This window comes from Podarcis bocagei (assembly GCF_964188305.1).
Source record: "Podarcis bocagei genome assembly, chromosome: 16".
NCBI lineage: Eukaryota > Metazoa > Chordata > Lepidosauria > Squamata > Lacertidae > Podarcis > Podarcis bocagei.
The window spans coordinates 24,762,211-24,788,051 of record NC_138142.1 but is presented as its reverse complement, the minus strand read 5'-3'; the positions used below and the strand labels follow the sequence as shown (position 1 = coordinate 24,788,051).

The window sequence follows — 25,841 nt, the reverse complement described above, 5'->3', positions numbered from 1 at the left end:
TATATTTCTGTATATACTACATATACTGTTTGGACCATCCTGCAGTGCTCCTCTATGTTCATTTATTCAATAAAGGGAAACCAAATGGCCCAAAATGGATCTCTTTTCTGTTGCCTCCTCATCACCTGTAGACAAGCTTACCTGACAGTAACACCTTCTGAATGCATGCATGGGACTGTGCTGTTAGGACAGTACTTTTGCACTGTGGTGGGTGCTGAAAATTCTGTGAACTGATCTGCAACTGCTTTCACTACAGTTCTGAAGATTCCTAAGGCTGAGAGCTACAACAAGATTCCCCCACAGCTCACGTGGCCCCCAGGGCTGTGAGAGACATTCCGTTCAGTTCAAATTTATTGTTGAATTTTTCAAATTTGCACTTTCTGAAACAATATGAAAACCAAAGCACAGCCATCCTTCAAAATCTGCACTCATCCAAAATTTGCTATACAGTTCTCCCACCAAATAATGTTTACACAAGAATGCATGTATTAGAGGAAGCGTGCATAAAAGTAAATAACATACAAAGCATGCATTATATTAGGAGAAACTGCTTGCATATATGCGTGGTTTGGTCAAAGCTGTGTACAGAAGAAATGATGTACAGAAGAAATGCTCACAAAAATGCTGAAGAATCTTCACAAAGATTTTAAATAAGAATCGCTGTGGAAATGTGGATAAGCGAGTCTGAGATTGGAAAAATGAGAAATGGAGGGAAACCAAAATGAACAGATCCTCTCATCCACAGCTGTGAGTCACGGCAGTTAAGCTGCATGGGCAGAGAGCATCCAGTGGTACATTCAGAAACAAGGAGAACATAAAAGTAAGTGTTGTCAATGCCACTTGGCTGAAAGAACCTTGCTGACCTACCCAAGCTTAAAGACGTGCTTGCGCTTCTTGTAGTCCAGAGCGACGTTGCACTGCACCCCTTGCAAGCTGATGGGCACTTCGCCATGGTACGGGATGCCGTGACTGGCACTCTTGCTGTCCTTGTAGAAGCCCAGGCTGCCCTTCCGGACAATGCAGTAGATGTTCTGCCAGGACCTGGCAAGGTGGGGAAAGAAAGGAGCTGTGAGCATCTCTCAATGACCCCCTTCACTCCCAAGCCACCCAGAGTTGCTCTTCCCCCTCCCCACAATGGCCTAGAAGCAGCAGAAATTGTGTCTGTTTAAGTCCGGAATGATTTGCAAACTTTATTCCTGTGTATGAGTTTTTATTTTAGGGACTTAAACCACTGTGGCAACTTCTTTGAATTCAAGTCTTTTTATTTTGCTTCAGCAAGTGTTTTAAGAAAGTTTTCGGACTTTATGGTTGGTTGTAACTGATTTTATGTTTATTGTATCTTTTTAACATTACTGTACACTGACTTAGAGACTAACGTTGAAATGAATTAACAAAATGATGATACGGTACTGTTTCACATAGGAAATCATTAGATAGGGGCATAGGAAGCTGCCTTTTGGTCCATCCAAACTCTGTATTGTCTACACTGACTGGCAGCAACGTTCCAGGGTCCTTCCCAGCCTAACCTGGGGACTGAACTTGGGACCTTCTGCATGCAAGGCAGATGCTCTGCCGCTGAAATAGGCAGATAGATAGATTTTACTCAAGCTTTCAATGGCCTTATGCCCACAAGTAGAATCATTCTCCAACACTAGGGTTTACTTTCAAAAAGTAAAATTCCGGACACCCGCAAAGTTGTTGAGCTTTATTTTAGAAAGACCCCAAAATTGTTGAGCTTTTCCTATCACATTGCCATACATTTCCCTGACATTTTGCCAATTCAACAAAATTCCCCCAACGCCATTTTGACACCCAAAAACCAAGACATGTACAGAATTTTCCTGACGTATGACAAGCCTATCCAGCACCCCAGGTTCACACACACAAACATGCAGAGCTCACCTGTTGGCTGCCTTTTTGCCGTGTGACTCCATTTCCTGCTTCCGACACAACATCCCTTCCATCTGCTCTGAGGCCGAGGGGTCTGGTGTGCGCGGGGCCAGTGTGGCCAACTGAGTGGGATCGCTGTGGGCAGGCGGTTTGGAATGGAGCTGAGGTGATGGGGTTGGGCTGGGCTCCTTCCCCTTGGACAAGGAATCCATTCGTGACCCGTTTACCGTACCAGATGTCTCTGAAAACTGCAAGAGACAGGAGGTGCTGAGTTATGGGGTTCTAAAAACACACTCACCCTTTTTAGTTGTTGTATCCTGTTGTAGTTCAGTGCATCTGCATTGGCATAGGGGTTTGGCGGGAAGGGGGGATAGTAGTAGGTATAAGGGGCAGCTTGGGACTTGGACAATTTATTGGTATTTATTTATTCAATTTATATCCCACCAAGCTTTATACTTTTCTCCACCATCCCCAGTGTTATCTTCAGAACAACCCTATGAAGTAGGTTACATTGATGACTGGCCCAATTCACCCATTAAACTTCCTGACTTTGCCCTGGCATCTCTCGAGTCCTAGCCTGACATTCTAACCAAAGTGCCACACCGCTAAGAGTTCCTGTGTCCTCTTTCTCCTTCCTCTGAGCCACTGGGGGCTTCCAAAACTACACAATGGCTGATGAATGGTTTAGAACCCAATGCAATTTTTCCTCTTGGGAAAAATAAGTGGAATTTTCTTTTTTTAACTCAGGGTTGACTATCCATCCCTTGCCACTCTATGGTTCTAAGATTCCACCTCAGGCCTTACTCGCCAACCAATCACCTCTATGTCTCCCAATCCCACCCCCAGTCGTCACTCCTTAGTATCCATGCCTCACCTGTGGAGACTCGGAATCTGGGTCAATCCCGTTTAGAGATGGTAACTCCAGCGACAAGCCTCGCTCTCCAGGGCTCCTGGGGAAGACAGGTGTGTGAGTCTGTGCTGAAGTTCAAGCACACCAGGTCACAGTACATCTGTGGAGAGACTCTCACCTCTTTATCTCCCGTGTTGCATTTTGCTGCTACAACGCTATGGCTTGCTGCCAGCATTTTGCAAATGCTTGTCTTTTGGGGGGCTCAGAGGGAGTGCGTGCCTCTACAGAGAAGGCACAATAGTTTGACGATGTTTCATTTCTGATTCCTGCTCTATAATACTGTTATTGTCCTTTCGTACTGTGTGTAATTTTATTGAAACCTATGCACGCTGACCTGAATCTCTCATCATAGAATTGCAGGGGAATTGGAAGGGACCCCAAGGGTCATCAAGTCCAACCCCCAAATGACACAGGAATCACAGCTGAAGAATTCCCAGGAAGATGGCTATCCAACCTCTGCTTAAAATCCTCCAAGGAAGGTGAGTCCACCACATTCCAAGGCAGTCTGTTCCACTGTCAAATAGCTCTTACCACCAGAAAGTTCTCAATGGAAGCTGGTTAAATAAAATAAAATAAATCTTTCCCCACCCACCCAATTTATCTTTCCATTGAATATTCAGGTGGGTAATCAACCATTTCCTTTAACAGCCTTTTCTTCTCTCTGCTATCCCCAGTTCCTGCAAATGTAATTTTCATGATAAACACATACAAACACACTTTCCTCCTAATTCTTAAAAATAGTGTTAGACCAACGGCTGTGGATTTAATTTTGCATTCTACTTTTCTTCTGTACTGAATCGGTCCCAGCATTCTGCCTGCTCAGCCACTCCAAATGTCCTTCTTCTTCCCCTGAAACAACTCTCACCGGGCATCACTGGGAGCATGTGGCATTTCCAGATGCTGGTTCTGTGGCATCGTGGCTGTGGGTTCTGGCACAGGTGGAGTCAGGGGCCTCTTTTTCCTCGCTTCCTCCTGCTCACGTCGGCGACGTTCATTCTCTTCCAGCTGGCGGAAAAGAAGAAAAAACTGATGGAACAAAGTTGTCAAAAATAAGCTAATGTTAGGTCCTTTTTTCTTTTCTTTTCAGTTTAGGAAAGGAGACCATTTTAATGATGTACTCATAGTTCTTGCCTACCTTTCATCATTAAGGTCCCAGAAAGGGTTACAATATAAAAAGGCAACATTAAACTCTTTTAAAACAAATTACAATCAGAAGGATAGGGCGCGTCTAAAAAATATCTCTAGTAGCGAAGGCCAGGGTAAAGGCATGGAGCTACATGAGTCATTTGGGAGGTGATAAGAGCCAAAGTTAGACGGCATGCCAGTTTAAACAAGGGGGTGTGGACATGTTTTCTAATGACTTATATAGCGAGATTTCTGCATTGCAGGGGGTTGGACTGGATGACCCTTGGGGTCCTTTCCAACTCTACAGTTCCACGATTCTCTGATTCTGTTCTATGAGATGTCTAGTTTGGCCATGACAGAAGTTTTAAGAAACATGAAGAGAAATCATGGGCTCCATGTCAGGATCAGGCTTGGGCTGGCAGGCCCCAACACAGATGGAGGAGAAAAGGAAGTGGGGGGTTGTGATTTGTGAGAACACAGGCCAAAGGGGAAGTGCTCTGCCTGGTGTGCTTCAACTTCAGCCACTTTGGAAGGGGGGCTAGGATGCCAGCTCAGAGAGTTCTGGCTGGAAAAAAAGTCCTGCCTGCCATGGGTGGTGCACTTTTAATACACAAAGTCAGCCGCTTGAGGCAACCACATCTCTCTGCGTAAGGGGAGGCCTGGCACAAGTCCTGGCTAGAGGCACTTTCCTTGAAGAGGAAGAGGGCCAAAGCAGAGGTTGCCTTTGGATCATGGTGCCTGTCCATAGCAGCAGACCCTACTGCAGGACCACACATCAGGGGTGAGGAACCTTCTCTTATGGGCAACTTTTTGAGGGCCTTATGCCAGGGGTCAGAAGGTTGGGTAGAGCAATGAACGTAAATGTTACCTCTGTACAATAGTCTAGTTTCTACAAGAGGTGTTCAAGGATGCGTTCCAGACAGGCAGAAACATTCAGGGCGTGCAGTAGGGCTGGAGAGGGGATGTGGCCTGGGAAAAGTTGTGAGAGCCAGAAACAGAGGCCTGGAGGGCTGCATTTGACCCCTGGGTCTGGAGCTGAGGAATTCAGGAAGCAATTGCCTTCGCCTTATTGCCCTCATTGTGAGATGGGCCTTTGGGAGAACAAAAAGGACCGGACAAATTCATGGAGGATTGGCCTAGGAAGAGATGTTTGCTGGAAGCAGAATCTTCATGCTGAGGAAATGTACGTCTGAGAACCAGGCTGCTGTAATGTGGTGCCAAGGGGCAGTGGCTAACAGCTGACTCGGGCACTTCCCCCAAGCCTCCCAAGGATTCGCCTGACCCCCCGCCCTCCCTGATCTCACCCACTGACCGTCGTGAGCTTCTCCAGTGCCAGGAAGCGCTCCTCCCAGGCAGCAACTGATTTCTGGAAGCCCTCGTGGCGCTTGATGAGGTTCTCCACTTCGTCCACGTTGCCACCCAGCTCTGCAGAACGCACAATTGGCTCTTGGCTGGAGAGCCAGGCCTCCGCCATGCTAGCATCCCGCCCAAACATCAGCACCTCCATGACTGTGGGCAGAGGGAGGGATGAAAGGAAAGAGAGAGAGAGTAGTCAGTGGTGAGGACCCCAAATCTTGAGCCTCAAGTTCTTGCTTTTAGTTCAGGGATGGTGAACCTTCTTCAGCCTGAGGGCCACGTTCCCTCGTGAGCAGTGCTATATTTCTAGAAAAAGAGGTGCCAGAACTGACCAAGGACATCTCCCTGGTTCTTTTAGAATGGCAATGGTGCCTGAAGCAGAACCTCTCTCTTGGGACCACAGAGGCCTGAGCTTAGCCATGAAGTTCTGCTGGTGCCCTTGGTTTAAAGTAACCACCTCTCAGAAAAACCTACTCAGAAAAAGTTGTTGTGGGGATAATGCGTGCTTCATCCACACATGCCACACCTGCCCCAAAATGAACTCTAGCCCTCTGAAGCCCCACTCCCCGAGTCCTCAGGCCCCCACACCCTCACCCACTTACCAATTTGTAACCAGTCCATTTTCTCCCGCCATTTGTCATTGATCTCCTTGCGTCGGTCCTGCAGCTGGGTCAACTTCTCTGCAATCTGAGCAAAACAAAAGCAGAGAGATGCAGAGGGAGCTTAGCTGGGGGGAAATAGTAATCCCGAGTCGTCCCAATTAATCTGAACGTTGGGGCATGTACAAGCTGTACATAGGTTTACCTGTGCAACTCTCTACCATGAGGACTAGTATCCTACTTTATTTCTAGGGGAAGGGTTTGAGCTTATTGGTTGAGCACCTGTTTTGCATGCAAAGGTTTGTTAATTTACGTCATCTCCAGGTAGACCAGGCATAGGCAAACTTGGCCCTCCATATGTTTTGGGACTACAACTCCTATCATCCCTAGCTAACAGGACCAGTGGTCAGGGATGATGGGAGTTGTAGTCCCAAAACATCTGGAAAGCCGAGTTTGCCTATGCCTGAGGTAGACAGTGGTGGGATAGATGGACAAATAGCTTGACCTAGGCAGCTGCCAATAGAGGAAAAACATCCCTGATCTTTAAAGATTGTGGGGCTGCAGAATATCTCAGGAAGGGAAAGCTTATCATCCAGCTGTGATGCAAGGCTCAGCGAATGCCAAAACTGAACCCTGGTCTCTTGCTGCATCTTCATAAGGCTCTTTTTGTTTAATTTAAAGGCAAGAGGGACTTACCTTGCCTATCTTAAACTGAAAAAACCCAACAGCCATACCTGAGCTTTAAAAAGTGCATAATTCCAAAATCAGTACAGTGGTACCTCGGGATGCGTACGAGATCTGTTCCAGAGTCCCGTTCACATCCCGAACAGAACACAAGACGCGATGGCGCATCTGTGCGTACCACGTTTTGCCGCTTCCGCGCATGAGCGTGACGTCATTTTGAGCGTCTGCGCATGTGCGAGCAGCGAAATCCAGAAGTAACGCGCTCCATTACTTCCGGGTTGCTGCGGAGCGCAACTCGGACACATTCAACTCAAGGTATGACTGTACATCTTTCCTGCAAAACAAGCAATAGCTGCATCAGTTCAGGGGAGGCCTTCTCACCTTGTCAGAGGCATAGTGTCCTTTGGCCAACAACTCATTGCCAATGGCGATGCAGGCGTTGAAGCTGTCTGTCCGGGCCTCAACTTCGGCCTTGATCCCTTGGTGGTTCTTGATGACCAAGTCTGCTGCAGAGACGTCCCTGTGGGGGAATGTAGGAAAGGCTGGCTACTAGGCTTTCCCCCTAGAAATCACATTTAAGCAGAGCAAGAAGTGGGGAGCTGGAGAGCGGGCAGGACGAGACACCCAAAGGATCAGTCTGGTCCCAGCACATCATTCCACAAGGACACATCCAAGGATGGCCACATTCACACTACTTTAAACACTTACAGTTTCCCCCAAAGAATTCTGGGAGCTGTTCGGAGTGCTGAGAGTTGTTAGGAAGCCCCTATTCCGCTCACAGAGCTACAATTCCTAGAGAAACCACTCTAACAAAGAATCTGTCTTCACAGGGATCTCTGGGACCTCTTAGAGGGAAATGGGGGTATCCTAATACCTCTCAGCACCCTTAATGGACTACACTTCCCAGAATTCTTTGGGGGGAAGCCATGACTGCTTAAAGTGGCACCATAGTGTTTTAAATGTATGATGTGAATGTGGCCTGGGTGAGTTGGGGACTAGACCTGCCACCTATGGAGACCTGCTCCTATTGACCCTTACCTGGGCTTCTCCTGGGCATCTATCTGGAGGTTGACATCATCCATCCACAGCAGGAGGTCACGCACCATGCGGAAGAAGCGGAACTTGTCAACAGTGTCAAGGAGGAGGTGCCGGCGGCCGCTGCTGCTGCTGAGCAGGTCAGACCAAGCTTCACTAACAGACTGCTCATGCCTCCGGATATCGTCTGCCTTCTCGCCGGCATAAGCCTTCTGCAGCCGCGCCGCATCGTCCTGCACTTGCTTCACCTGCCAAGCCAAGCAACCCACAGGTGATTCAGGGTCCCTCACTATCAAGAGTGTCCCAGGTGCTCCCACCGAGGTCCTTGATCAAGGCAGGGCAATTGATGTTTGCATTTTGACCACTGGAGTTAGGAGAGACTTTTTTTTTTGCAGAAACAAGGTTTCTTTGTACAAATTTATCTCCAGATTTTTGGTTAAAATGTGTAATTTCCTAATTAGCAATTACTCAATAAACAATTTTGTTGTTGTTGTTCAAAAATTTTTTTTTGAGTGATATGTGATTTTTTTGTTAACTAATTTAAAGGAATAGTGGTTTACAAGTATATAAAAACAAGTTACACAAGCATTAAAACGTAAAAGCTCATTGGAGACTGCTCCACTGTTCTCCCGATGCTCCTCCGCTTGGCTTCTGCCCCCTCAGTAGGCAGAGTCTGGACCTTGCACTGATTTTATTCCCTTTCCCAGCCCCCCAAGTGCACCTGGGTACTAAGCGCCTGGATGTCGTGCTCGTATGCGCTGTGCATCCGCTGCATGGCCTCTGCCGTGTTGAGGTCCCGGCCCACTTCATCGGGCAGCTGCTTCTGCTTGTTCTGGACCTGGCTGAGGGTCTCACGGGCGTCGTGGTAGAAACGGTGCAGCTCATAGGACGCTGCCAGCATCTGGCTCCGGGTGTCAATGAGTTCCAGGAGGTCGGCCCAGGCCTCATTCAGGCTGTCCTTCCACTCAGCGATGGTAGCGTTTTCGGAGTGACCAGCAGAGATCATCTCGTCCGCCAGCCGGTTGACTGCATCCACCCGCTCCTGACCAATAGTGCTGGTGTCACGTGAGAATTCCCGGAACTTGTCCCGCAGCATCTGTAGGGAAGAAGAGAGCACTGTGTCGGGTGTGCATGCAGGAGCCAGGCCCAGTGGCCAATAGGACTCTGCAGGACTGAGGCCTTCCTAAGTTTGTTCTGAAGAGGCAAAGTGAGGCCGATTGGTAACTCACAGCACCTGGTGGCAAGAGCCGGGAAAGGGATGCAAGGTCAGCATTTTCCCTTCAGCTCTTTGTCACAGTAACACATTCCCTGCCTTGCTACATTTGGTTCTTTGACTCCTTGCTTCCTGACCCTCGGACCCTTGGCTTCTTGACTCCCGGCTCTCTGACCCTCAGACCCTTGGCTTCCTGACTCCTGGCTTCTGGACTCCCGTTCCTGCTCCCACGCCGCCATCTTGCCGCCCGGTCCCGACATCCCCAGCCAGGACTTTGATCGCCTGTGAACCCCAGGGGAAGAAGGCTCAGAGCCAAGGGATTGGTGGTCGGACAGTGATGAGTGGTCAGAGGGAAAAGTGGGAGACTGGGAGGAGCAGGTATCAGAAACTGAAGAGGTAGCTGGGTTTGGTGAGCAGGAAGAGTCTGTGGCCAAGAGCAGTCCAGAATCAGAGGCAGAAGTGGAGGCTGGAGAGCAGGGGGGCCAAGAGGCAGAGATGATGCAGGCTGCCAGGGAATCTCCCCCTCTTGCTGCAACCAGCTCCACTCCCGCCAGAACATAGAGGAGGAATGAAGAGGATGGAGCAAAGAGAGACAAGACAAGGGAGCCTCAGATTGCCGGGGAAGGACCCAGGGGAGGAGCAGCCTTAGAAAGCAGTATGAAGGCAATTGCCTCACTGGGGCAAGACCTACTAGATAGAAAGAGTTGCTGCGATCACTAGGCCTGCACTGTTTTGGTTTCTTTGAATAAAGAGCTGAATTCTCTGACACAGGGTGTTTTATTGCTGACCTGCTCCTGACTCCAGCTCCTGGCACAATGGTGGGAAACAAACAAGTGTGAAGAGCAAAGGGGCAAAAAAGGCAGAGGGATAATAGCACAGAGGTAGAGCACCCGCTTTGCACACAGAAGGTTCCTGGTTCAGATCAAGAGATGTCCAATTAAAATGATCACAAGAAGTAGGGGATCAGAGACTTTTCTCTATCTGAGACCTTGGAGAGTTGCTATCAGAAGACACAACAGTGGATAGTTGGACAAATAATCTGACTCCACAGCAGGCAGTTCCCTATGTTCCTATTTAAATCAGCCCTTTATTCAGAACCACGATGACTGGAATCTTACTGGGAAGGGGTGTAGCTCAGTGGAAGAGAACCTGCTATGCATGCAAAAGGGCAAATAATGCACCATTGATATGGGGTTTCCTTGTGCAGAACTAGGATCACTTGGGTGCCCCTGTTCACCCTTCAGCCACCTCAGTGAAGGAGGTATAGAGCTCTGGAGAGGTGCTTCCTGCCTCTGGGTATGTTAGGGATCCCTTGGGAGGGCGAGACCCACCGTGACATGTTCATAGTCCTGTCCAAGCTCATGAGAAGCAGCCACCACCTCGCGCTCCGAGATCCACTGTTCAAGGTCGTCCACTTCCCTCTTCAGCTGGCAGAGGCGGAGCTGTTCCTGCAGCTTGGCCCGGCGCTCCTCAGCCAAGTCCTTCAGGCTGGCATAGAGCTTATCCACTTGGCCCTGCCGGAGATTGATCCGTTCACTGCAGGAAAGGGAAAGAGAGAGGGACAGACATCATCCACGGATGCCAAGGAATTCAGGTCTCCAAAGCCCTGACCAGTGCTGGCTGGCCCACCAGCTGTCGTCATTTTGCATGGAACCCCAGGCTCTCTGATTGGCTTCCACCCCTACAAAAGAGTGGTGCAATAAGCTGGTAAACTGGTGCATGCCCTGAGACCTCTAAGAGGAATGACATCCCAACAGGACTGGGGCCAAGGAGATCAGGCCTCAAAAGCCCTGGCAAGTGCTGGCTGGCCCAACAGCTGTCATCGTTTTGCATGGAATCCCGGGATCCCTGAGTGGCTTCTCCCCCACAAATGAGTGGTGTAATAAGCTGGTAAACTGATTCACACAACAGGTGCATGCCCTGAGATATCCAGGAGAAAGAGGGGTATAATGACATCCAAAACAGGACTTGAGCCACAGCAGGGAACTTGATGGGGCATGTGGGGAGAGGCTCCCCAACTGTCTTGGTAGGGGAATGGAGGGCTTCCTTACCTCTCGGGATGCCCGTTGTTTACCATATCACGGCTCTGGATGGAGAGCTGGTGGATGGTCTGGGCATAGTCTTCCAGAGCCTGCTCCATCACCAGATGTTTTTTCACCATGGCCTGAGCAATCAGTTCATCCTGGTGAAAAGAAAGAAGTGTGTTCCTGTTTGTTTGTTTGTTTGTTTGTTTGTTTGTTTGTTTGCTTGCTTCCTCCCACCCTTTCAGAAACAGAAGCAGGGGTAAAGAGGATGGGGTAGGCGACATTAAAATTTGAACTAGGATTGAGACCTGTTATTCCACATCAGGATTCAGTCCCAAAATGTTTATGTGAAAGAAGGGTTCATGTGGGACTGTGCAGAGTGCCTTTCTCCCCACTGCTGAACAACTGCAACCAGCCTGTGTATATCTGGGGTTGAAAGGGGACAGAACTTTCAATCAGAGAGAAATGTGACTTCTGGCAAGTCCTAGAACTATTCTTACTAATCATAAAGGACAACCCCAGAGTGGATTTGTCTCTAGTGAGAGAGAGGAGTTAAACACAGCTCTCAGGCTTTCCCCTCCCCCACTCACTCCAGTTTTCAGTATGCAACCTTGGAATGTGTGCTGCGATAAAGAAGAGATTTGAGGATTTGCAGAGTGCATTTTTGAATGCTACCAAATGAATTCTCACAAATCGAGGATTAGCAAGTAGGGCACTGCTCTTCTGAAATGAAAGGCCCAGGAAAGAATGCTAGAGAAATTAAGTATTTTGAGAATTTCAGTACGAACCAGCATGATCTGCACTTTCCCCAGCTACTATGTGTATCAGAATTTTGCAATGCAGTTTTGGGCTCCAAAATTTTTTTTTTTAAAGTTTCTTAGTTAAAATACATCTAGAAATGCTCCTTTAAATGAACGAGTATTTTTGCATGTTTTGGTTTTTAAAATGCAGAAATAGGACAGAATGGGTCTATGAATTAACACAGGCAAAAAAAACCCACAGACCTTGGCCTTCTCCTCTAATATCATGTGCAGCTCTTGTTCGCCCATCCAGGCCTCGGCCTCCGCAACATCAAAGTAGAACTGTTGGGCCATCTGCGCTTGCTCCAGGCGCCCGTGCCGCTGCTCCACCTGGCTCTGCAGCTCCTGCCACATCTCCTGCAAAGCCTCCACACGCCCCTGCAGCTCCGCTTCCAGGCCGCTGCATGCCAGCCCCTGCCACCTCCCCAGGATGTCATTGATTCGTGGCTGGTGGCCCTGGATCTCCTTCTGCAGGGTCTGGAAGTGTCAGGAAGAGGGGAGAAGAAGAGTGCACGGTTAAAACTCTGGAATTCGCTCCCCCAATGAGGTAGCGATGGCCACCGACTCGGATAGCATTAGGAAAGGATTAGTCAAATTCCTGGAGCAGAGAAGGCTATCAGTGGCCACTGGCCTTGATGGCTAGGTTCTCCCTCCGCCGCTGGACGCAGTGTGCCCTGAAAGCCACTTGTTGGGCTTGCAAGCTTCTCATGATGGGTACCTGGTTGACCACTGTGAGAACAGGAAGCTGGGCTAGATGGGTGTTCGGCCCGATCCAGCAGGGTTCATCTTGGCGTTCTTTTGAGCAAGGGTGTGTGTGACATGACAAAAGGCATGTAAAATTCAGTATGGTGATGTGCAGAGAAAGTGGGAAGAGATGTTTGCCTCCCTTTCTTATTTTACTTATTTATTTATTTTATAAGATTTACATACCACGCTTTATCGTAAGATCTTGGGGGGGGGGAGTTTTGCAGAATAAAACACAAGACAAAAACAAGGAAATGGGCTAAACAAAACAGCAAAACAATACCCCCCCCCACTTCCCACAGGCACATTTAAAAGGCTGTGGAATATTCATCAGCCCAAGGCCTGGTGGAAGAAGAACATTTCTGCCTGCTGCCTAAAAATATACAGTGAAGGCGCCAGGCCCTGGGGAGAGCATTCCACAAAGGGGAAGCCTCTACAGAGAAACCACCACACCCAACTAGGCCTTACCTGATTTTTCTTGATCAGTAGTTGGACAGTGGGAAGATCTTTGCCATGGTCAGTGGAGACTGCCATGGGCATCCGCTCCTTCACCCACAACTGCAGGACACAAGGCGAGAAAAAGGTTAAGAAATGCCAAGAGGCTCCATAGCAGAAAAACTTAGCGGGGCAAGAGTCATCTTACTGTCCATTTGGGGGCGGGGGGCGAGGGTTGTTATTTAAAATAAATAAATCACACACACAATATCCCACCAGTTAAATTAACATATATATATATTCCAGGGTGGTATACAATATATGAAGATAAAGGACACAACAACATAAAATATACATATAGAACCACAAAATTTGTTAAGCAATTCAAAGGCTATGGAGAAGCGAAAACTATTGACTGCACATGAAGATCGCACAGGTGCAAATAAATTCACCACCCTGCATTTGTGAGGGAATGCTTATAAGCACAGCGGCTCTCCCTCTCCTCTGACTCACAATTTCATCCTCCAGGTCGCGGTTGAACTGGTGCTCCTCCTTGGAGGCCAGCAGCTTCTCGCAGCGCTCCCTGAGTGGCGCCCGCAGCTCTGCAAACCTGTCTTCCACTGCCTGCAGTTTGCCATCCACTTCCACAGTGTTGGAGTCCTCCGGGCTGAGGGCCAGCGCTTGGGCTTTGAGGCCCTCCACCTCCTTCTCCCGCACGTCCATCTGGTTTTCCAGCATCTGGGAGTGGAGAAAGAAGGCGTCAGGAATGCAAAAGGATCACGAGGTGTTGCAGCTCTGCAAATGCCTGCGACATCATTACCGCTTCATCCCAGCAGCCTCCCTCTGCTTCTGCAGATTTTGGCCCTTTCCTCCGAAGAGGCATTTGGTGCAGGTGGAAATTTATCAGAGCCACAGCCATGCCCTTCACCCCTGCCGAACAGCACGCACTCACCTGCTGTTTCTTGAGCAAAATGTTGACGCTGGTTAAGTCCTTCCCGTAGTCGTCAGAGTGCAGCTGGGCCTGAAGGCCACTCAGCCAGGCCTCCATGGCGGAACAGCTCTGAGTGAAGAGCTCGGCGCGGTTGGCGTCAAAGAGGCACTGAGCTTTGCTCTGGGTGCTGGATTCCAGCTCCTCCCAGAGCTTCTGCAGGCTGTCCAGCTTGGCCCTCACCACGGGCTCCAGCTCTGGCTTCTCGGCCACCAGCTGCTCTCCCTCCTGCCGAAAGGAGGACACAGATGCTGACGGAAATGTTGTAGGGGGCGGAATGGAAAAGCGTGAGTGGAGGTGGAATGGGGTATCCTGGAACAGGTCATAGCTGATTGACTGGACCCCTGAGCGGCAGGAAAACTCCACCCTGCAACATTTTGTTACAGGTCCCCCATCATCATCATCTGCTATGATTCAGCCTGTTTACGTGAAAAAGGGAGTGCTCCTTTAACTTACCAGCAAAGAAACCACAGCCACCTATGGGAATAATAGAGATTGCCTCCAAGCTTTAAGGCAGGCTCAGGGCCCCAGCACCTCTCTAATAAAGAAGCCGGGGCATGAAAACAATGGGCTCCTCTGAGCATGTGCAAAACATGCATTTCTACACAGCCATGTCTGTTATTAATTAGTGGGCTTCCAAGGCTGATAACGTCACTGCAAGGAGGTTTCAGCACCAGCGCAGGGCTTGGTAAGAAGACCCACCTTCTGGATCTTCTCCAGCCAGCCCTTGTTGGAGGCCAGCTCGGCCATGAAGGCCTGGTGCTTCTGCCACTTGGTGTGGAGGTTCCGGGCTTCATCATACGACATGTCCTGAGCTGACAGCATCTTCTCATTGATCCACAGGGTGAGCTGGAGGAAAGACAGGAAGAGAGCATCATTGGGTGAGGATCCCCTAAGGAGAACCAACAACCCTAAGAACACCTAATGCTAAAGAACTTTCCCCTAAATAGATCTCAGTTCTCAATGTAGGTGGGCAGGAGAGCCAACCATAAGATGATGCAATTGAAGACTTGCCTAGCATGGCATCCTGTTTCCCACCACTGCCCCACTAGGTGTCCCTGGGAGGTCAACAAGAAGGAAATGAAGGCCACTAGCCCCCTCCCACTCATGTTCCCCAGCAACTGGCATTCAGGGACTTGCTGCCTCTGATCCCAGAGAAAGGATATGGCTATCCTGAGCTCTGCCTTTTTAAAATGGTGGGGGGGGGGGAATATGACTCTCTGGCTGGGGGGACCCATGCTGACCCCAAGCTCACTATGGCCACAATCACACACCATACATTTGGAGCACGATGATACCATTTTAAACTGCCATGGCCGACATATATTATGTTTATAAATCAACGCAGAAATAAATGTAACTTGTATCAAATTCACATTGGCTGGGCATCCATCATCTGTCAAAGGCGATCCTGCTCACCTCTTGACAGTCTTGCAGAAAATGCTGCAGTTCCCGATTGTCACGGAGGCGGGCCAGAAGGTCCTGAGCTGCCTGCTGGTTTTTCCTATGCCTGGAAGAGAGAGGGAAGACAAGGCGTAAAGTAACCAGAAGGAGCTGCTTGGCAATACTGCCCACAGCCGTTTTCCTGGGAGAGGAAGCAAGGAGAGCGCCACACTTATTTTACGGATTTATATAGCCCACCCTTCAACACTAGTGTTACTAGAAAGGCCCACAAAGCAACAGCTATAACGGAATGGAACAATGCAGAATAAAACAGAGGATTACAGCATTTAAAAAATTGAGCAGAAAGTAAATGATCAACAGGGGACGGGGACGGAAAGGGTGATGAGCAAATGGAAAGGGGAATCCTGGAAAATGGGGTGGCTGGCAGGCTGGAACCCTGAACACTGCAATATTTTGCTGTAGGTCTCTCTCACATGCTGTTTTACTTGCAACTTTGAGGAACAGAAAGCGGTGCCAGCACTCTTCCAAGTCCCATTTTACAGCTGGATAGGACTGCAGTCTGTCAGGAATCGGAAACTCAAAGATCTTCCTCGTCGACCTTCTGCCCATTACCTCCAAGTTGCTAGATCGTGCTCCCTTTTCCAAACCAGATTACCGCCACCAGCATTTCTGCACAGAGTAATCCCCCTCACCTGCTGTCAATGGAATTGACCTTCTCCTGGATCTTGTCAGAGTGGAGCCCGTCCTCCATGATAAGCTTCCGGCCAGAGTCCACCAGCCCCTTGATCTTCTCCCCGTTGGCCTCCATGGTGGTCATGAAATCCTCATGTTTTTTAATGGCAGCCTCAGCAGCTTGGAGGGAGCTGGGCATGCTTGTGTGAGTCAGCACATATTCCTGTCCAAAAAAGAAAAAAGGGGGGGTGTTGATCATTCCATAAAGCATCATCAAAGAACACCCCGGACAAGGAGAGGCGAAAAATGGAGACTGCATAAGCCCTGGAGCCGAAGTGGGGAACTTCTAGGCTGTGAGCCTAATTGTTTATTTCATTATTTCATAAAATTTATTTACTGCTTGACTATAGGAAAGGGGAAACCTCAAAGTGGTTTACAAAAAGAATTTTTAAAATATCAGTAAAAAACAGTTGTTTAAAACGTTCAAAAAATAATGAAAATCAACAATCAGAGATCATTTAAACATGTGTCAATATTCTACATGTCTAAATAAAAAAGGTCTTCAACAGAAATAAAAAAACGATACACTGAAGGAGCTTGCCTGATGTCAATAAGCAGGGAGTTGCAAAGTGTGGCTGCTGCCACACTAAAAGATCAATTTCTTACAAATGCAGAGCAAGTATTACACGGAACCTGGAATAGCACTGGTTCTGCCAATCAAAGTGGTTTCCAGTCAACCAAAAAAAGCCACAAAGGTTACAAAACTGGCCACTGAGGGGTGTGACCTGGGGGAGAGAGGAGGTGGCTTAGATAGATTCTGGAGGGCCGCATCTGGCCCCCGAGGCTGTGGGCCCCAACTGTGCCTTACCTGGTTGCTGAGCACCCCTTCCACCTGCTTGGTGTCCCTCAGGAAGATCTGGAAGCTGTAGGCTTGGGAGAGCAGCTGGTGCCGGTTCTCCCACATCTGGTCCAGCTCATTCCAGCCGGTGTCGAGGGCCTGGAGGCGCTGCTGCAGGAACATGTGCTGGGCATCGGTGTGGCCTTGCGTCACCTCCTCCCCCATGGCCCGCAAGCGCCGGTAGTCGCCCCTGTAGTGCTCCACCTCGTTCCGGATGGTCTCATGCTGGTTCAGCAAGCGCTCTGCCTCCGGCAGGGTGGCCGGCACGTCTTCCGAAGCGATGGCCGTCTGGGTGCGCAGAAGCCACGCCTGGAAGTCGTCCAAGTCCCGCAAGAAGCCCTGAAGCTTGCTGGCTTCTCCCAGGGACTCCTCTCGTCGGCGCATGGTCCCCCGTAGCTCGTCCCAGGTCCCGTCAACTTCGGACAAGCGGTCCAAAATGGCAGGAGCCTGCTCCGGGTGCTGGTCCGCCAGGCGGGTGGCCTCCTCCCGCAAGTCCCGCACTTTGCCCTGGATGGCCTCCAGGTCCCGCTCCATGCCCGCCAGCTTGCGCTGCAGGGCCATGACCCCTGCCAGGTCGTTGCCCAAGCCTTGGGTGGACTCGATCACTTTGGTTTTCTCCCGCATCCAAGCCTTGGTCTCATTGCACTCCAAGTAGTAGTTCTGGATGCTGAGAGCCGAGGTCAACGCATCCTTCTTGCGGCTGGCCAAGGCTTGGAACTGCTGCCACCTGAGAGAAGGGGGAAGGAGGGGAGATCCAGTTCAACGCTACCGTGGCTGCCACCTCCATTTTTAATGTGAAACTCGTATATTGAAAGACAACATTTGATCTTCATTTCCCACTCAGGTCCAGGGCCCAGTGGTGGGGAACCTCTGGCTCATGTGAGGAATCCAGCCTCCTCTTTTGTCAGGTGGGCAGGTCAAAGTTGGCTCACAGGGGAAGTAAGGATCTGGCCCACAGATCTAGTCCTCACCCCCAGCCTTAGTCAAAGTGAGAGAGCAGTTGCCTCAGGGAGCTAAATACGATGTCATGAAAAGGCAGGAAATGGATAGCTACTGGTTTGGACCCTAAGTTAGCTTACAGAAGTCAATGGAATGAAAGCTTATCGTTCCCTTTTACCCCCTGCAGCCACTTCAACCCCAAAAAGCCTTTCGGGAGGGGGGTTGGTCAGGGACCCTCCAGAACAATGTGAGATGATAGGGCGCAGGTGGAGGAGGATAAGCTTTCCTTCAACAAACTTCCTTAAACTTTAGGATCTAAGGCTGAGGTTGGGTGATTCCCCTTTCCCGTCAGCAGCCGCCCCAACCACATTGTTCAGGTGTCCACCCAACCCACCAAAAAGTACAAGATAATGCAAAACCACATGTCATTAGGTATATTTCATAGTCACTGTTATTTCTTTCTTATATTATTTCTTTCTTTCTTTCTATTATTATTATTATTATTATTATTATTATTATTATTATTATTATTATATTTTCTCATGCATGATAAATTGTTAATTTATATTCCCAATAGGAACTTTATGCATCTAATACTTAAAATTATTGATATATTGACGATTACGTATTGTTTTCAAAAATAAAATGAAATAATCGAATGTCAGCTACTTTCTACAAAACAATGTTGTTGTTCTTTAGATCTCATACCCACCTTTCAATAGGCAGGTCACAACTTTTTACAAATGAAAGAATAAGGTGGTCCTAAAAACATATCTCAGGTTAAAAAAAAGGGGGGGTAAAAAGGTCTAGTCAAAGGCGACTATGGGGTGGGGCGCTTATCTCTGAGGGAGATAAGGGAGCTGAGGGAGCCAGCATTTGTCCACAGCTTTCCGGGTCATGTGGTCATCATGACTAAACCGCTTCTGGCACAACAGAACACCATGACAGAAGCCAGAGCGCAAGGAAATGTCATTTACCTTCCTGCCACACTGGTACCTATTTAACTACTTGCACTGGCGTGCCTTCCAACTGCTAGGTTGGCAGAAGCTGGGACAGAGCAACAGGATCTCACCTCGTCAGGTGGATTTGAACTGCCAACCTTCCAATCAGCAAGCGCAGGAGGCTCAGTGGTTTAGACCACAGTGCAACCCACGTCCCTATGAAATCTCAGGTAAGGAGCATATGACAAGAACTATACAATGAAGGTGCCAGATACAGCTCTGCAGGAAAAGAATTCTAGTTTGGGGGCCGTCACATACACAAACCACACTTCAGAAGGCCCTCTGTGCCAATCTTAACACCTGAGAAGGTCTGTAGGGAAGGAGGTGATCTTTCAGATTTCTTGGGTCAGGCTTGTCAATGACTCAAACCATTGCACCATCTCCCTGTTCACACACACACACACACACACACACACACACACACTCTTCTAGATCCCCACCTGGCATTGAGCTGTTCCTGAGTGGCCTGGATGCTGTCCTTGTTCCTGTGGTCAGTTCCCAGAAGCCGGCTCGCAATCTCATTCACTGCTGCAATGCGGGAGGCCAGGTTATTCATCTCTGGTTCCAGAGTCTCAAACCTGAGACAACAAGGACCGAACGAGAAGTGGGCGAGAGATTGGATTAATTTATTAATTAAATGCATTTACATTTCATCTTCTCCCCCCCCCAGCTCCATCCAAGGAAGGTCAAGGCAGAGTACATGGTGACCACACCCATTTTATCCTCACATCAACCCTTTGAGGTAGGTTAGCCCGAGAGACAAGAGCAACCTGGCGCAAGGTCACCCAATAAGATTCAGGGAGAAGTAGGGCTCTGAACATGAGTCTCCACTCTCTCACGACCACACAATATGTTTAAAGCACTACTTTAATCATTTTAACCATCATGGGGGAATCCTGGGAACTGTAGTCAGTTAAGGATGCTGGGAACTCTGTGAGGTCAGCACCCTTAACAAACTACGGTCCTCAGGATTCTCAGTGTCTGCTAAAATGGTGTAACAGTGCTTAAAATGAATGGAGTCACATATGACACAATACGTAATGCTATGATGTCATATAGTACTGTGATGTCATGTATGATGTCAGGTGTCAGACAGGTGGCTGTGATTTGGAGAATGGGCCTCATGGGCCAAACAAGGACTCGTGCTGGCTCTACTTAAACCCACGGACTGGATGTTCCCTAGGCCTGACAGAGTTTAACTGCAAACAATATGAAGTATTTAACTGCAAACAATATGAAGTATTTACTTTGAAGAACCCACCCACCGACCCTCCACTCCTGGGCTAGAAGGAGGAACAAGGTGGCTGCTGGTTGAACCTACTCACCTTTGCTGAACCACTTCAAGGTCTTCCAACTTCTCAGGGACATCCATCGTTTCGATCCAGTACTCCCTCTCCCCAATCCAGAGCCCACACGCATCTGCCTCGCTGAACATCTTGTAAAGGTTGAGAGCGTCCTGCAGGGCTTGCTTGCGATGCTCGGCGAGCGCAACCAGTTCCTCGTAGCGCTGCTCCAGTGCAGGGAGCCGCCCATCCACCTCAGGGGCATGGGCAAAGGCAGGGGGCAGGCTCCGGGCCTGCTCGTGGAGGGCGTCGAGGGCAGGGCGGTGGTTGTGGATCTCCTCCTCCACATCCTTGTGCTTCTTCACCAGGCTCTGGGTGGAGTACTCATCATGGCCCACCTCAGAGCTGGACACCAAGCGCAGCGCATCCAGCAACCAGGCCTCCATGTCGTTGGCGTCTGCCTGGAACTGGTAGAGATTGGAGGCCTGGAGAAGGCGCTGCTCCCGCTCTCGGGACAGCGCCTCCAGCTGATCCCACTGCTCCTCGATTTCCCGGATCCGTTCGGCCACCTCGGCAGCCCCAAAATGGCCCTCGGCAACCAGCTGGCGGCCTTCAGCTATGCTCTGTTGCAGCGGGCCAGCACGGCCGCTCATCTCATCGCGGAAGGCGTTATGCTTGCTGGTCAGGCGCAGCACACTCGTCAGGTCCTTGCCAAAGTCGCCCGACGACAGGATCTGGCTCTGCTCCCGGATCCAGGCCTCCTCCTCGCCCATGTCCCAGAAGAACTTCCAAAGGCGGCGCGACTCTTCCAGTTTGGCACGCCTTTGCGCTGCCAACGCCACCAGCTCCCGATAGCAGCGGTCCAGTGTTGCCACACGCTCTTGGACAAGGTGGGGGTCACAGGGCTTGTAAGCTGCAGGCAGGAAAACCGAAGTGAGGAGCCGCATTCCTGTCAACTTTCGCAAAATCAGCAGCAGAGATTGACACTCCCTACTTGGGCTTCAACCTGCTCCCTACACCTACCACTTTACCCACAATAAAGGAATGATAATTTGCAGTGGAGTCACACTGATCATTTTAGCAAATCCCATGTTGCACAGAGAATCCTACAACTGCTGTGAAACAGCAAGACAGATAGGAAAGAGGGGAAAGTTGGGAGATAAGGTTTTGAAATGGGGAGCCAAGGGCACTCCCACCCTGTTCCCCTCCCTCCCTCCATACTTCCTTTTCAAGCTCCTGAGGCTCTCACCTTCCCCAGGGGTGGCAAAGCGCTGGGCAGCGGCACTGATGGCTTTCACCCGTTCGGCCTGGACGGAGATGTCGGCCTCCACCAGAGAGTGGATCTGCAGCAGGTCCTCCACGCCATGCAGATGTTTCCCGAAGTCCTGAGACTGAAGGCGGCCCTGTGAGGAAAGGCAGCACAGGATGAGGGAGACCTGACGCCTGGCCTCATCTCAACCACCCTGCTCGGGGATACAATAGAAAAGACGAAGGGGGTTCCTAGGCAAAGCTGCCCTTCCCTCTCCCCACTAGGGTCTTCCAGGGCAGGTGAGTCTCTAAACATGAAGCTCCCTCACTTCTCTTTCTCGGCCAATAGAAATAAATAATAATCTGCGAATTCATAATATCAGAATTGGAAAGGACCTCAGCAGTCATTGACTCCAGGACAATTTACTACGCTGCCCTGGACAGGGCCCAAAGGCAACACTCCTGTTGGCTTCAGAAGTTTCTGCATCTGGTGGTGATAGGAACCCTGGAAGCTGCTTCACACCAAATCAGACCCATTGGTCCATCTAGCTATATGTTATATGCACTGACTGGCAGCAACTCCCCAGGGTTTCAGGCAGGCTTCTCTCCTAGCCCTACCTGGAGATGCTGGGGGTTGAAGCTGGGATCCTCTGTGTACAGGGCAGGTGGTCTCCCATGAAGCTATGGCCTCTTCCCCTATTCTGATGCAATCCATAGCACTGGACATGACCTCAAAGGTGGCATAGTCCAACACATACACCCCTCCAATGCAGGAAATGCGCTCTCAAGCATCACCCCTCTTGCACACCACAGCCTCGCCAGCTACCTTCATCTCTTCCAGCCAATCCATGAGGTAGGCCAAGTCCTGGAACATCTTCTGCAGCTCGAAATGGAGCATCAGGCGCTCCCGGCGGGCAGCCACCAGCTCGCGCAAGTAGTCCCAGAGCCTCGCCACGTTGTTCTTGCGCGCCAACACCCGCTTGATGTCATGGTACCCCTCCGCCTCCAGCTCAGCTGCCACCGCATTCACGGCTGCCACACGCTCACTATATGCCACGATGTCCGTCTCAATGGCTTCATGTTTCCGCACTGCGGCCTCTACCGCCGAAATGTCCAAGCCAAAGTTATCCTGCAGGTTGCAGAGCAGGAGAGAAAGAATCTCATTCTTCAGGATGCTGGGGTAAAGTTGTCTGTCCCTCCCGCTCTCCCAGACCAGACAGAGAGAAAGATACTCCAGGTTCAGAAAAGTGCCACCAAAATGATCAAAGGAATGGAGCGATTCTCCTCAATGCATGGCATGGAGAAAGTGAATAGAGTAAGTTTTTCCTCTAATTATTATTATTAGTAGTAAAAATTATAATATAATATAATATAAAATAATATCACACTAAAACATCAGACATTTTAAACTTCCCTATACAGGGCTGCCTTCAGATGTCTTCCAAAAGTCAGAAGATAGTTGTTTCTCTCCTTAACATCTGATGGGAGGGCATTCTACAGGACAGGTGCAACTACCAAGAAGGACCTCTGCCTGGTTCCCTGTAGCTTCACTTCTCACAGTGAGGGAACTGCCAGAAGGCCCTTGGAGGCCAGGCTGAACAATGGGGGTGGAGACACTCCTTCAGGTATGCAGAACCAAAGGGCTTTAAAGATCAACACCAACACTTTGAATTGTGCTCGGAATCTACTGGGAGCCAATGTAAGATCCTTTAGCTGGGTCTGGGAAACCACTCCCAGTCACCAGTCTGGCAGCCATATTCCGGATTAACTGTAGTTTCCAAGTCACCTTCAAAGGTCCCAATGAAGCTGAATGCAGTTCCCAAGATTCTTTGGGGGACGTCATATGCTTTAAATGTGCATTGGTTGTGCTTTAAATGTATGGTGTGGATCTGCCCCTAGACACAACCTAAATGCTCCTCCTCCTTTCACTGACCTGGGAGACGAGGCGCTGGTTCTCACTCAGCCAGGTCTCGCGCATGGCTGCCTTGCGGTCAAAGCGTGCTGCCAGCTGCTCCAGCTTCTCCTGCCGAATCAGCTCATTGCGCAGCGCCAGCTCTCTCTCATGCTCTGCTTTCTCCAGCCGCTCCCAGCCCTGTGGAGGAGGAAGGAAATCATGGAGACAAACATTTCCAAAACAAGTGTTTTAATTTCTTTCAAATAAATTCCTTTGAAGCTTTGGCTGCAGAATTTTCAATGCATTCTGCACATGCTCAGAGGCAATGCTCCGCATTATTATTCTAATTATTATTGCAGTGCTCAACTGGAAATGAGTTCATGAGCTGATCCTTGATTAAAATTAAATCCAGATTCCAGGAAATTGCCCAAATGAATGGACTTGCCTATTAATCATTAATCTTTGTTAGCTGACGGCTTCTATTTGGAATCGACAAATATCAGCTGAACCTGGGCATAACTATTTGTTTGCTTCATCGTATAATGTGCTTCCAGCCTGCATTTCTTTAAAATCAAGGTGGTTCTAGTAGATTCAGACACAGATGAACCAAATACAGCACACATATTTAACACCTGCAGATTGGTAAGCACTAGGCCTCCGCTACCCAGGAACACCAACAAAATATACTCTCAAGTGTGCTTCCTTGGGCAAAAGGACAGGTTCTAAGTAACACCACCCTCCCACCCCACAGTTCTGCAAAGGAAGTTCAGCGGTGGAGCCCAGTGTCAATAATCCTGGCAATATGAACAAGTTGCCGGACTCAGTCTAAGGCAGTGTCCTAAGTTCCAGTGGTGGGAGCACAACTTAGAGCACATGCTATGCATGCAGAATGCTCCAGGCCCAACCCCCGACCAGTCAGCACAGGGACCCAGAAAGTTGCCTTGTACCCTAACAGCCCAGTTGGGCCATCAAGTTCAATAGTATCAGTGGCTCTCTGACCCCCAGTGTTCCACCACCAATCCCTTGGCTCTGAGCCTTCCTCCTCTAGGGTTTCCCTTGGGGGTTCCCTGGCTGGAGCCTCCCACCTCTTCGTCCAGCCAGTCCATGGCACTCACCTTGTTGATGTCAGAGATGAGCCTCCCCTCTCGTGGCGTGTAAACCTTTTGGTTATTGGCTCTCATCTTGCTCTGGATGGTGAAAAGCAGAACTTCAAGATTCCCTTTCTCTGTGAACCTGGGAGTAGGATAATGCATGCAGAGGAGGTGGGCAGAGGGAGAAAGGAGAACAGCAAGCCAGGTTTAGGAGCAAGAATGCACATTTCAAAACTACTTTGCATGAGGCCCCTTTCTCACTCACTGTTAACGAGCATGCAGGAACTTTCAGGAGACTTTGTAAGTCAGAGAATTCCACTGGAAACTGGAGCAGAAATTTCAACAACTTATATGGAAATCACACACAAATGGCATTTGCTATGATTGTTTTCTTAGTCTGCAAATGTTACATTACATTATTTTCTGCATTGTTTTTGACGTTTCCCTTCCCTCAAAATTAATCACGCAATCAATTATGCTAGCTTCGGCCTTAGCAAATAGTGAGATGAACAGTGTAGGTTTTAACAGAAGCCGAAATGCAACAGAACAGTGACAGCACTGATTGCGGTGAACACGGGATGGAAATCACTGCCTCCTGACATCCCTACAGAAGATGGACACACATTCTTCCAGCACCCACAACAATAGCGCATGCTTTCCCAGCACTGTGGTGGAGGGGCTATGCAGGGCAAGCAGCTCTGGGACTTTATTTAGAGCTGGAGTGATGCCACCATCTGCTGGAGCACCACAGTAATTGATGGAACTTTCTTCTTCAGGCAAGTGCATGGGTCTTTCAAGATTGTTTGTGACAGCACAGAGCAGCAACAGGGAACCTCCAACCCATGGTCCAATTTAAGCCCACCAGTTCACCCCATCTGGCCCATGAGGCCATTCTTGGCCAGCCACACACCACTTGTCACTCACCTGATGCCATAGGGCACTTGATATAAGACAGGTAAAGCTGGGATTGCCCAGGAGCAACTGGGAGTTCATGGTTTAAGAGTGTGCCCTGTTCCTTTGCATTTAATTTAAATTTGGCACCAAATGTAAGGCCCGCAGCTTTGGGGTGAGATCAGTTATCTCCTGTGAAATGCAAAGGATTGGCTGGCTTCTGATGTGGCCCACTGGTCCCCCACCCCTGGCAGAGATAAAGGTAGAGAATGAGGAAATATAATCAAGCAGAGGCAGGATATTGTATCCCCCCTCCTTTGATGGGGTTGCTATTTCAGGCTAGCAGTTGAAAAGGCGGTAACGCTTTTTTGAAAGTTTTTACTTATTCTGTTCTATGACTGCCAGCTAATCCTAACAAATTGGGCACTGTGCTGTAAATTGCAGCTCTTGCGGGATGGAAGCTTGTGTGTGTGTGTCTGCCTGCACTTTGGGCTCTTCTTGTGGGTGTGGCTAGCATGGCTGCCATGATGAGCTCTTGCACTTCAATCATTAGCCACAGGAGCCTTTTGAGGCCCAAGGGCCACCTTCCCTCCTTGGCAGGCTTCCAGGGCCCACATGCCAGTGGAAGGTGGGGCCATGGGTGGAGCAGCAGGTGCGACTCCTGCCTTTGTAGAGTTTGCAATGCCACAGACAAGTCACAGGTTTCTACACACACAC

General features: G+C 49.4%; 1 protein-coding gene across 2 annotated transcripts in view; it reads right to left on the bottom strand.

Moving 5' to 3' along the window:
- SPTBN2 (spectrin beta, non-erythrocytic 2) overlaps positions 1–25,841 on the bottom strand; it is a 94,276-nt gene that overhangs the window by 4,982 nt on the left and 63,453 nt on the right. For both annotated transcript variants that reach the window (XM_081174376.1, XM_081174377.1), the window contains 25 exons: positions 24,258–24,375; positions 23,182–23,340; positions 22,075–22,377; positions 21,250–21,403; positions 20,043–20,913; positions 19,158–19,295; positions 16,748–17,504; positions 15,900–16,102; positions 15,223–15,313; positions 14,506–14,652; positions 13,768–14,031; positions 13,329–13,553; positions 12,849–12,938; positions 11,841–12,113; positions 10,864–10,994; positions 10,144–10,348; positions 8,321–8,695; positions 7,603–7,847; positions 6,946–7,084; positions 5,884–5,968; positions 5,238–5,434; positions 3,666–3,805; positions 2,765–2,840; positions 1,903–2,138; positions 868–1,041 (listed from right to left, as the gene is read on the bottom strand). In XM_081174376.1, the coding sequence (XP_081030502.1) occupies positions 868–1,041; positions 1,903–2,138; positions 2,765–2,840; positions 3,666–3,805; positions 5,238–5,434; positions 5,884–5,968; positions 6,946–7,084; positions 7,603–7,847; positions 8,321–8,695; positions 10,144–10,348; positions 10,864–10,994; positions 11,841–12,113; positions 12,849–12,938; positions 13,329–13,553; positions 13,768–14,031; positions 14,506–14,652; positions 15,223–15,313; positions 15,900–16,102; positions 16,748–17,504; positions 19,158–19,295; positions 20,043–20,913; positions 21,250–21,403; positions 22,075–22,377; positions 23,182–23,340; positions 24,258–24,375 (5,796 nt within the window). The remainder of the gene's footprint in view (positions 1–867; positions 1,042–1,902; positions 2,139–2,764; positions 2,841–3,665; positions 3,806–5,237; positions 5,435–5,883; positions 5,969–6,945; positions 7,085–7,602; positions 7,848–8,320; positions 8,696–10,143; positions 10,349–10,863; positions 10,995–11,840; positions 12,114–12,848; positions 12,939–13,328; positions 13,554–13,767; positions 14,032–14,505; positions 14,653–15,222; positions 15,314–15,899; positions 16,103–16,747; positions 17,505–19,157; positions 19,296–20,042; positions 20,914–21,249; positions 21,404–22,074; positions 22,378–23,181; positions 23,341–24,257; positions 24,376–25,841) is intronic.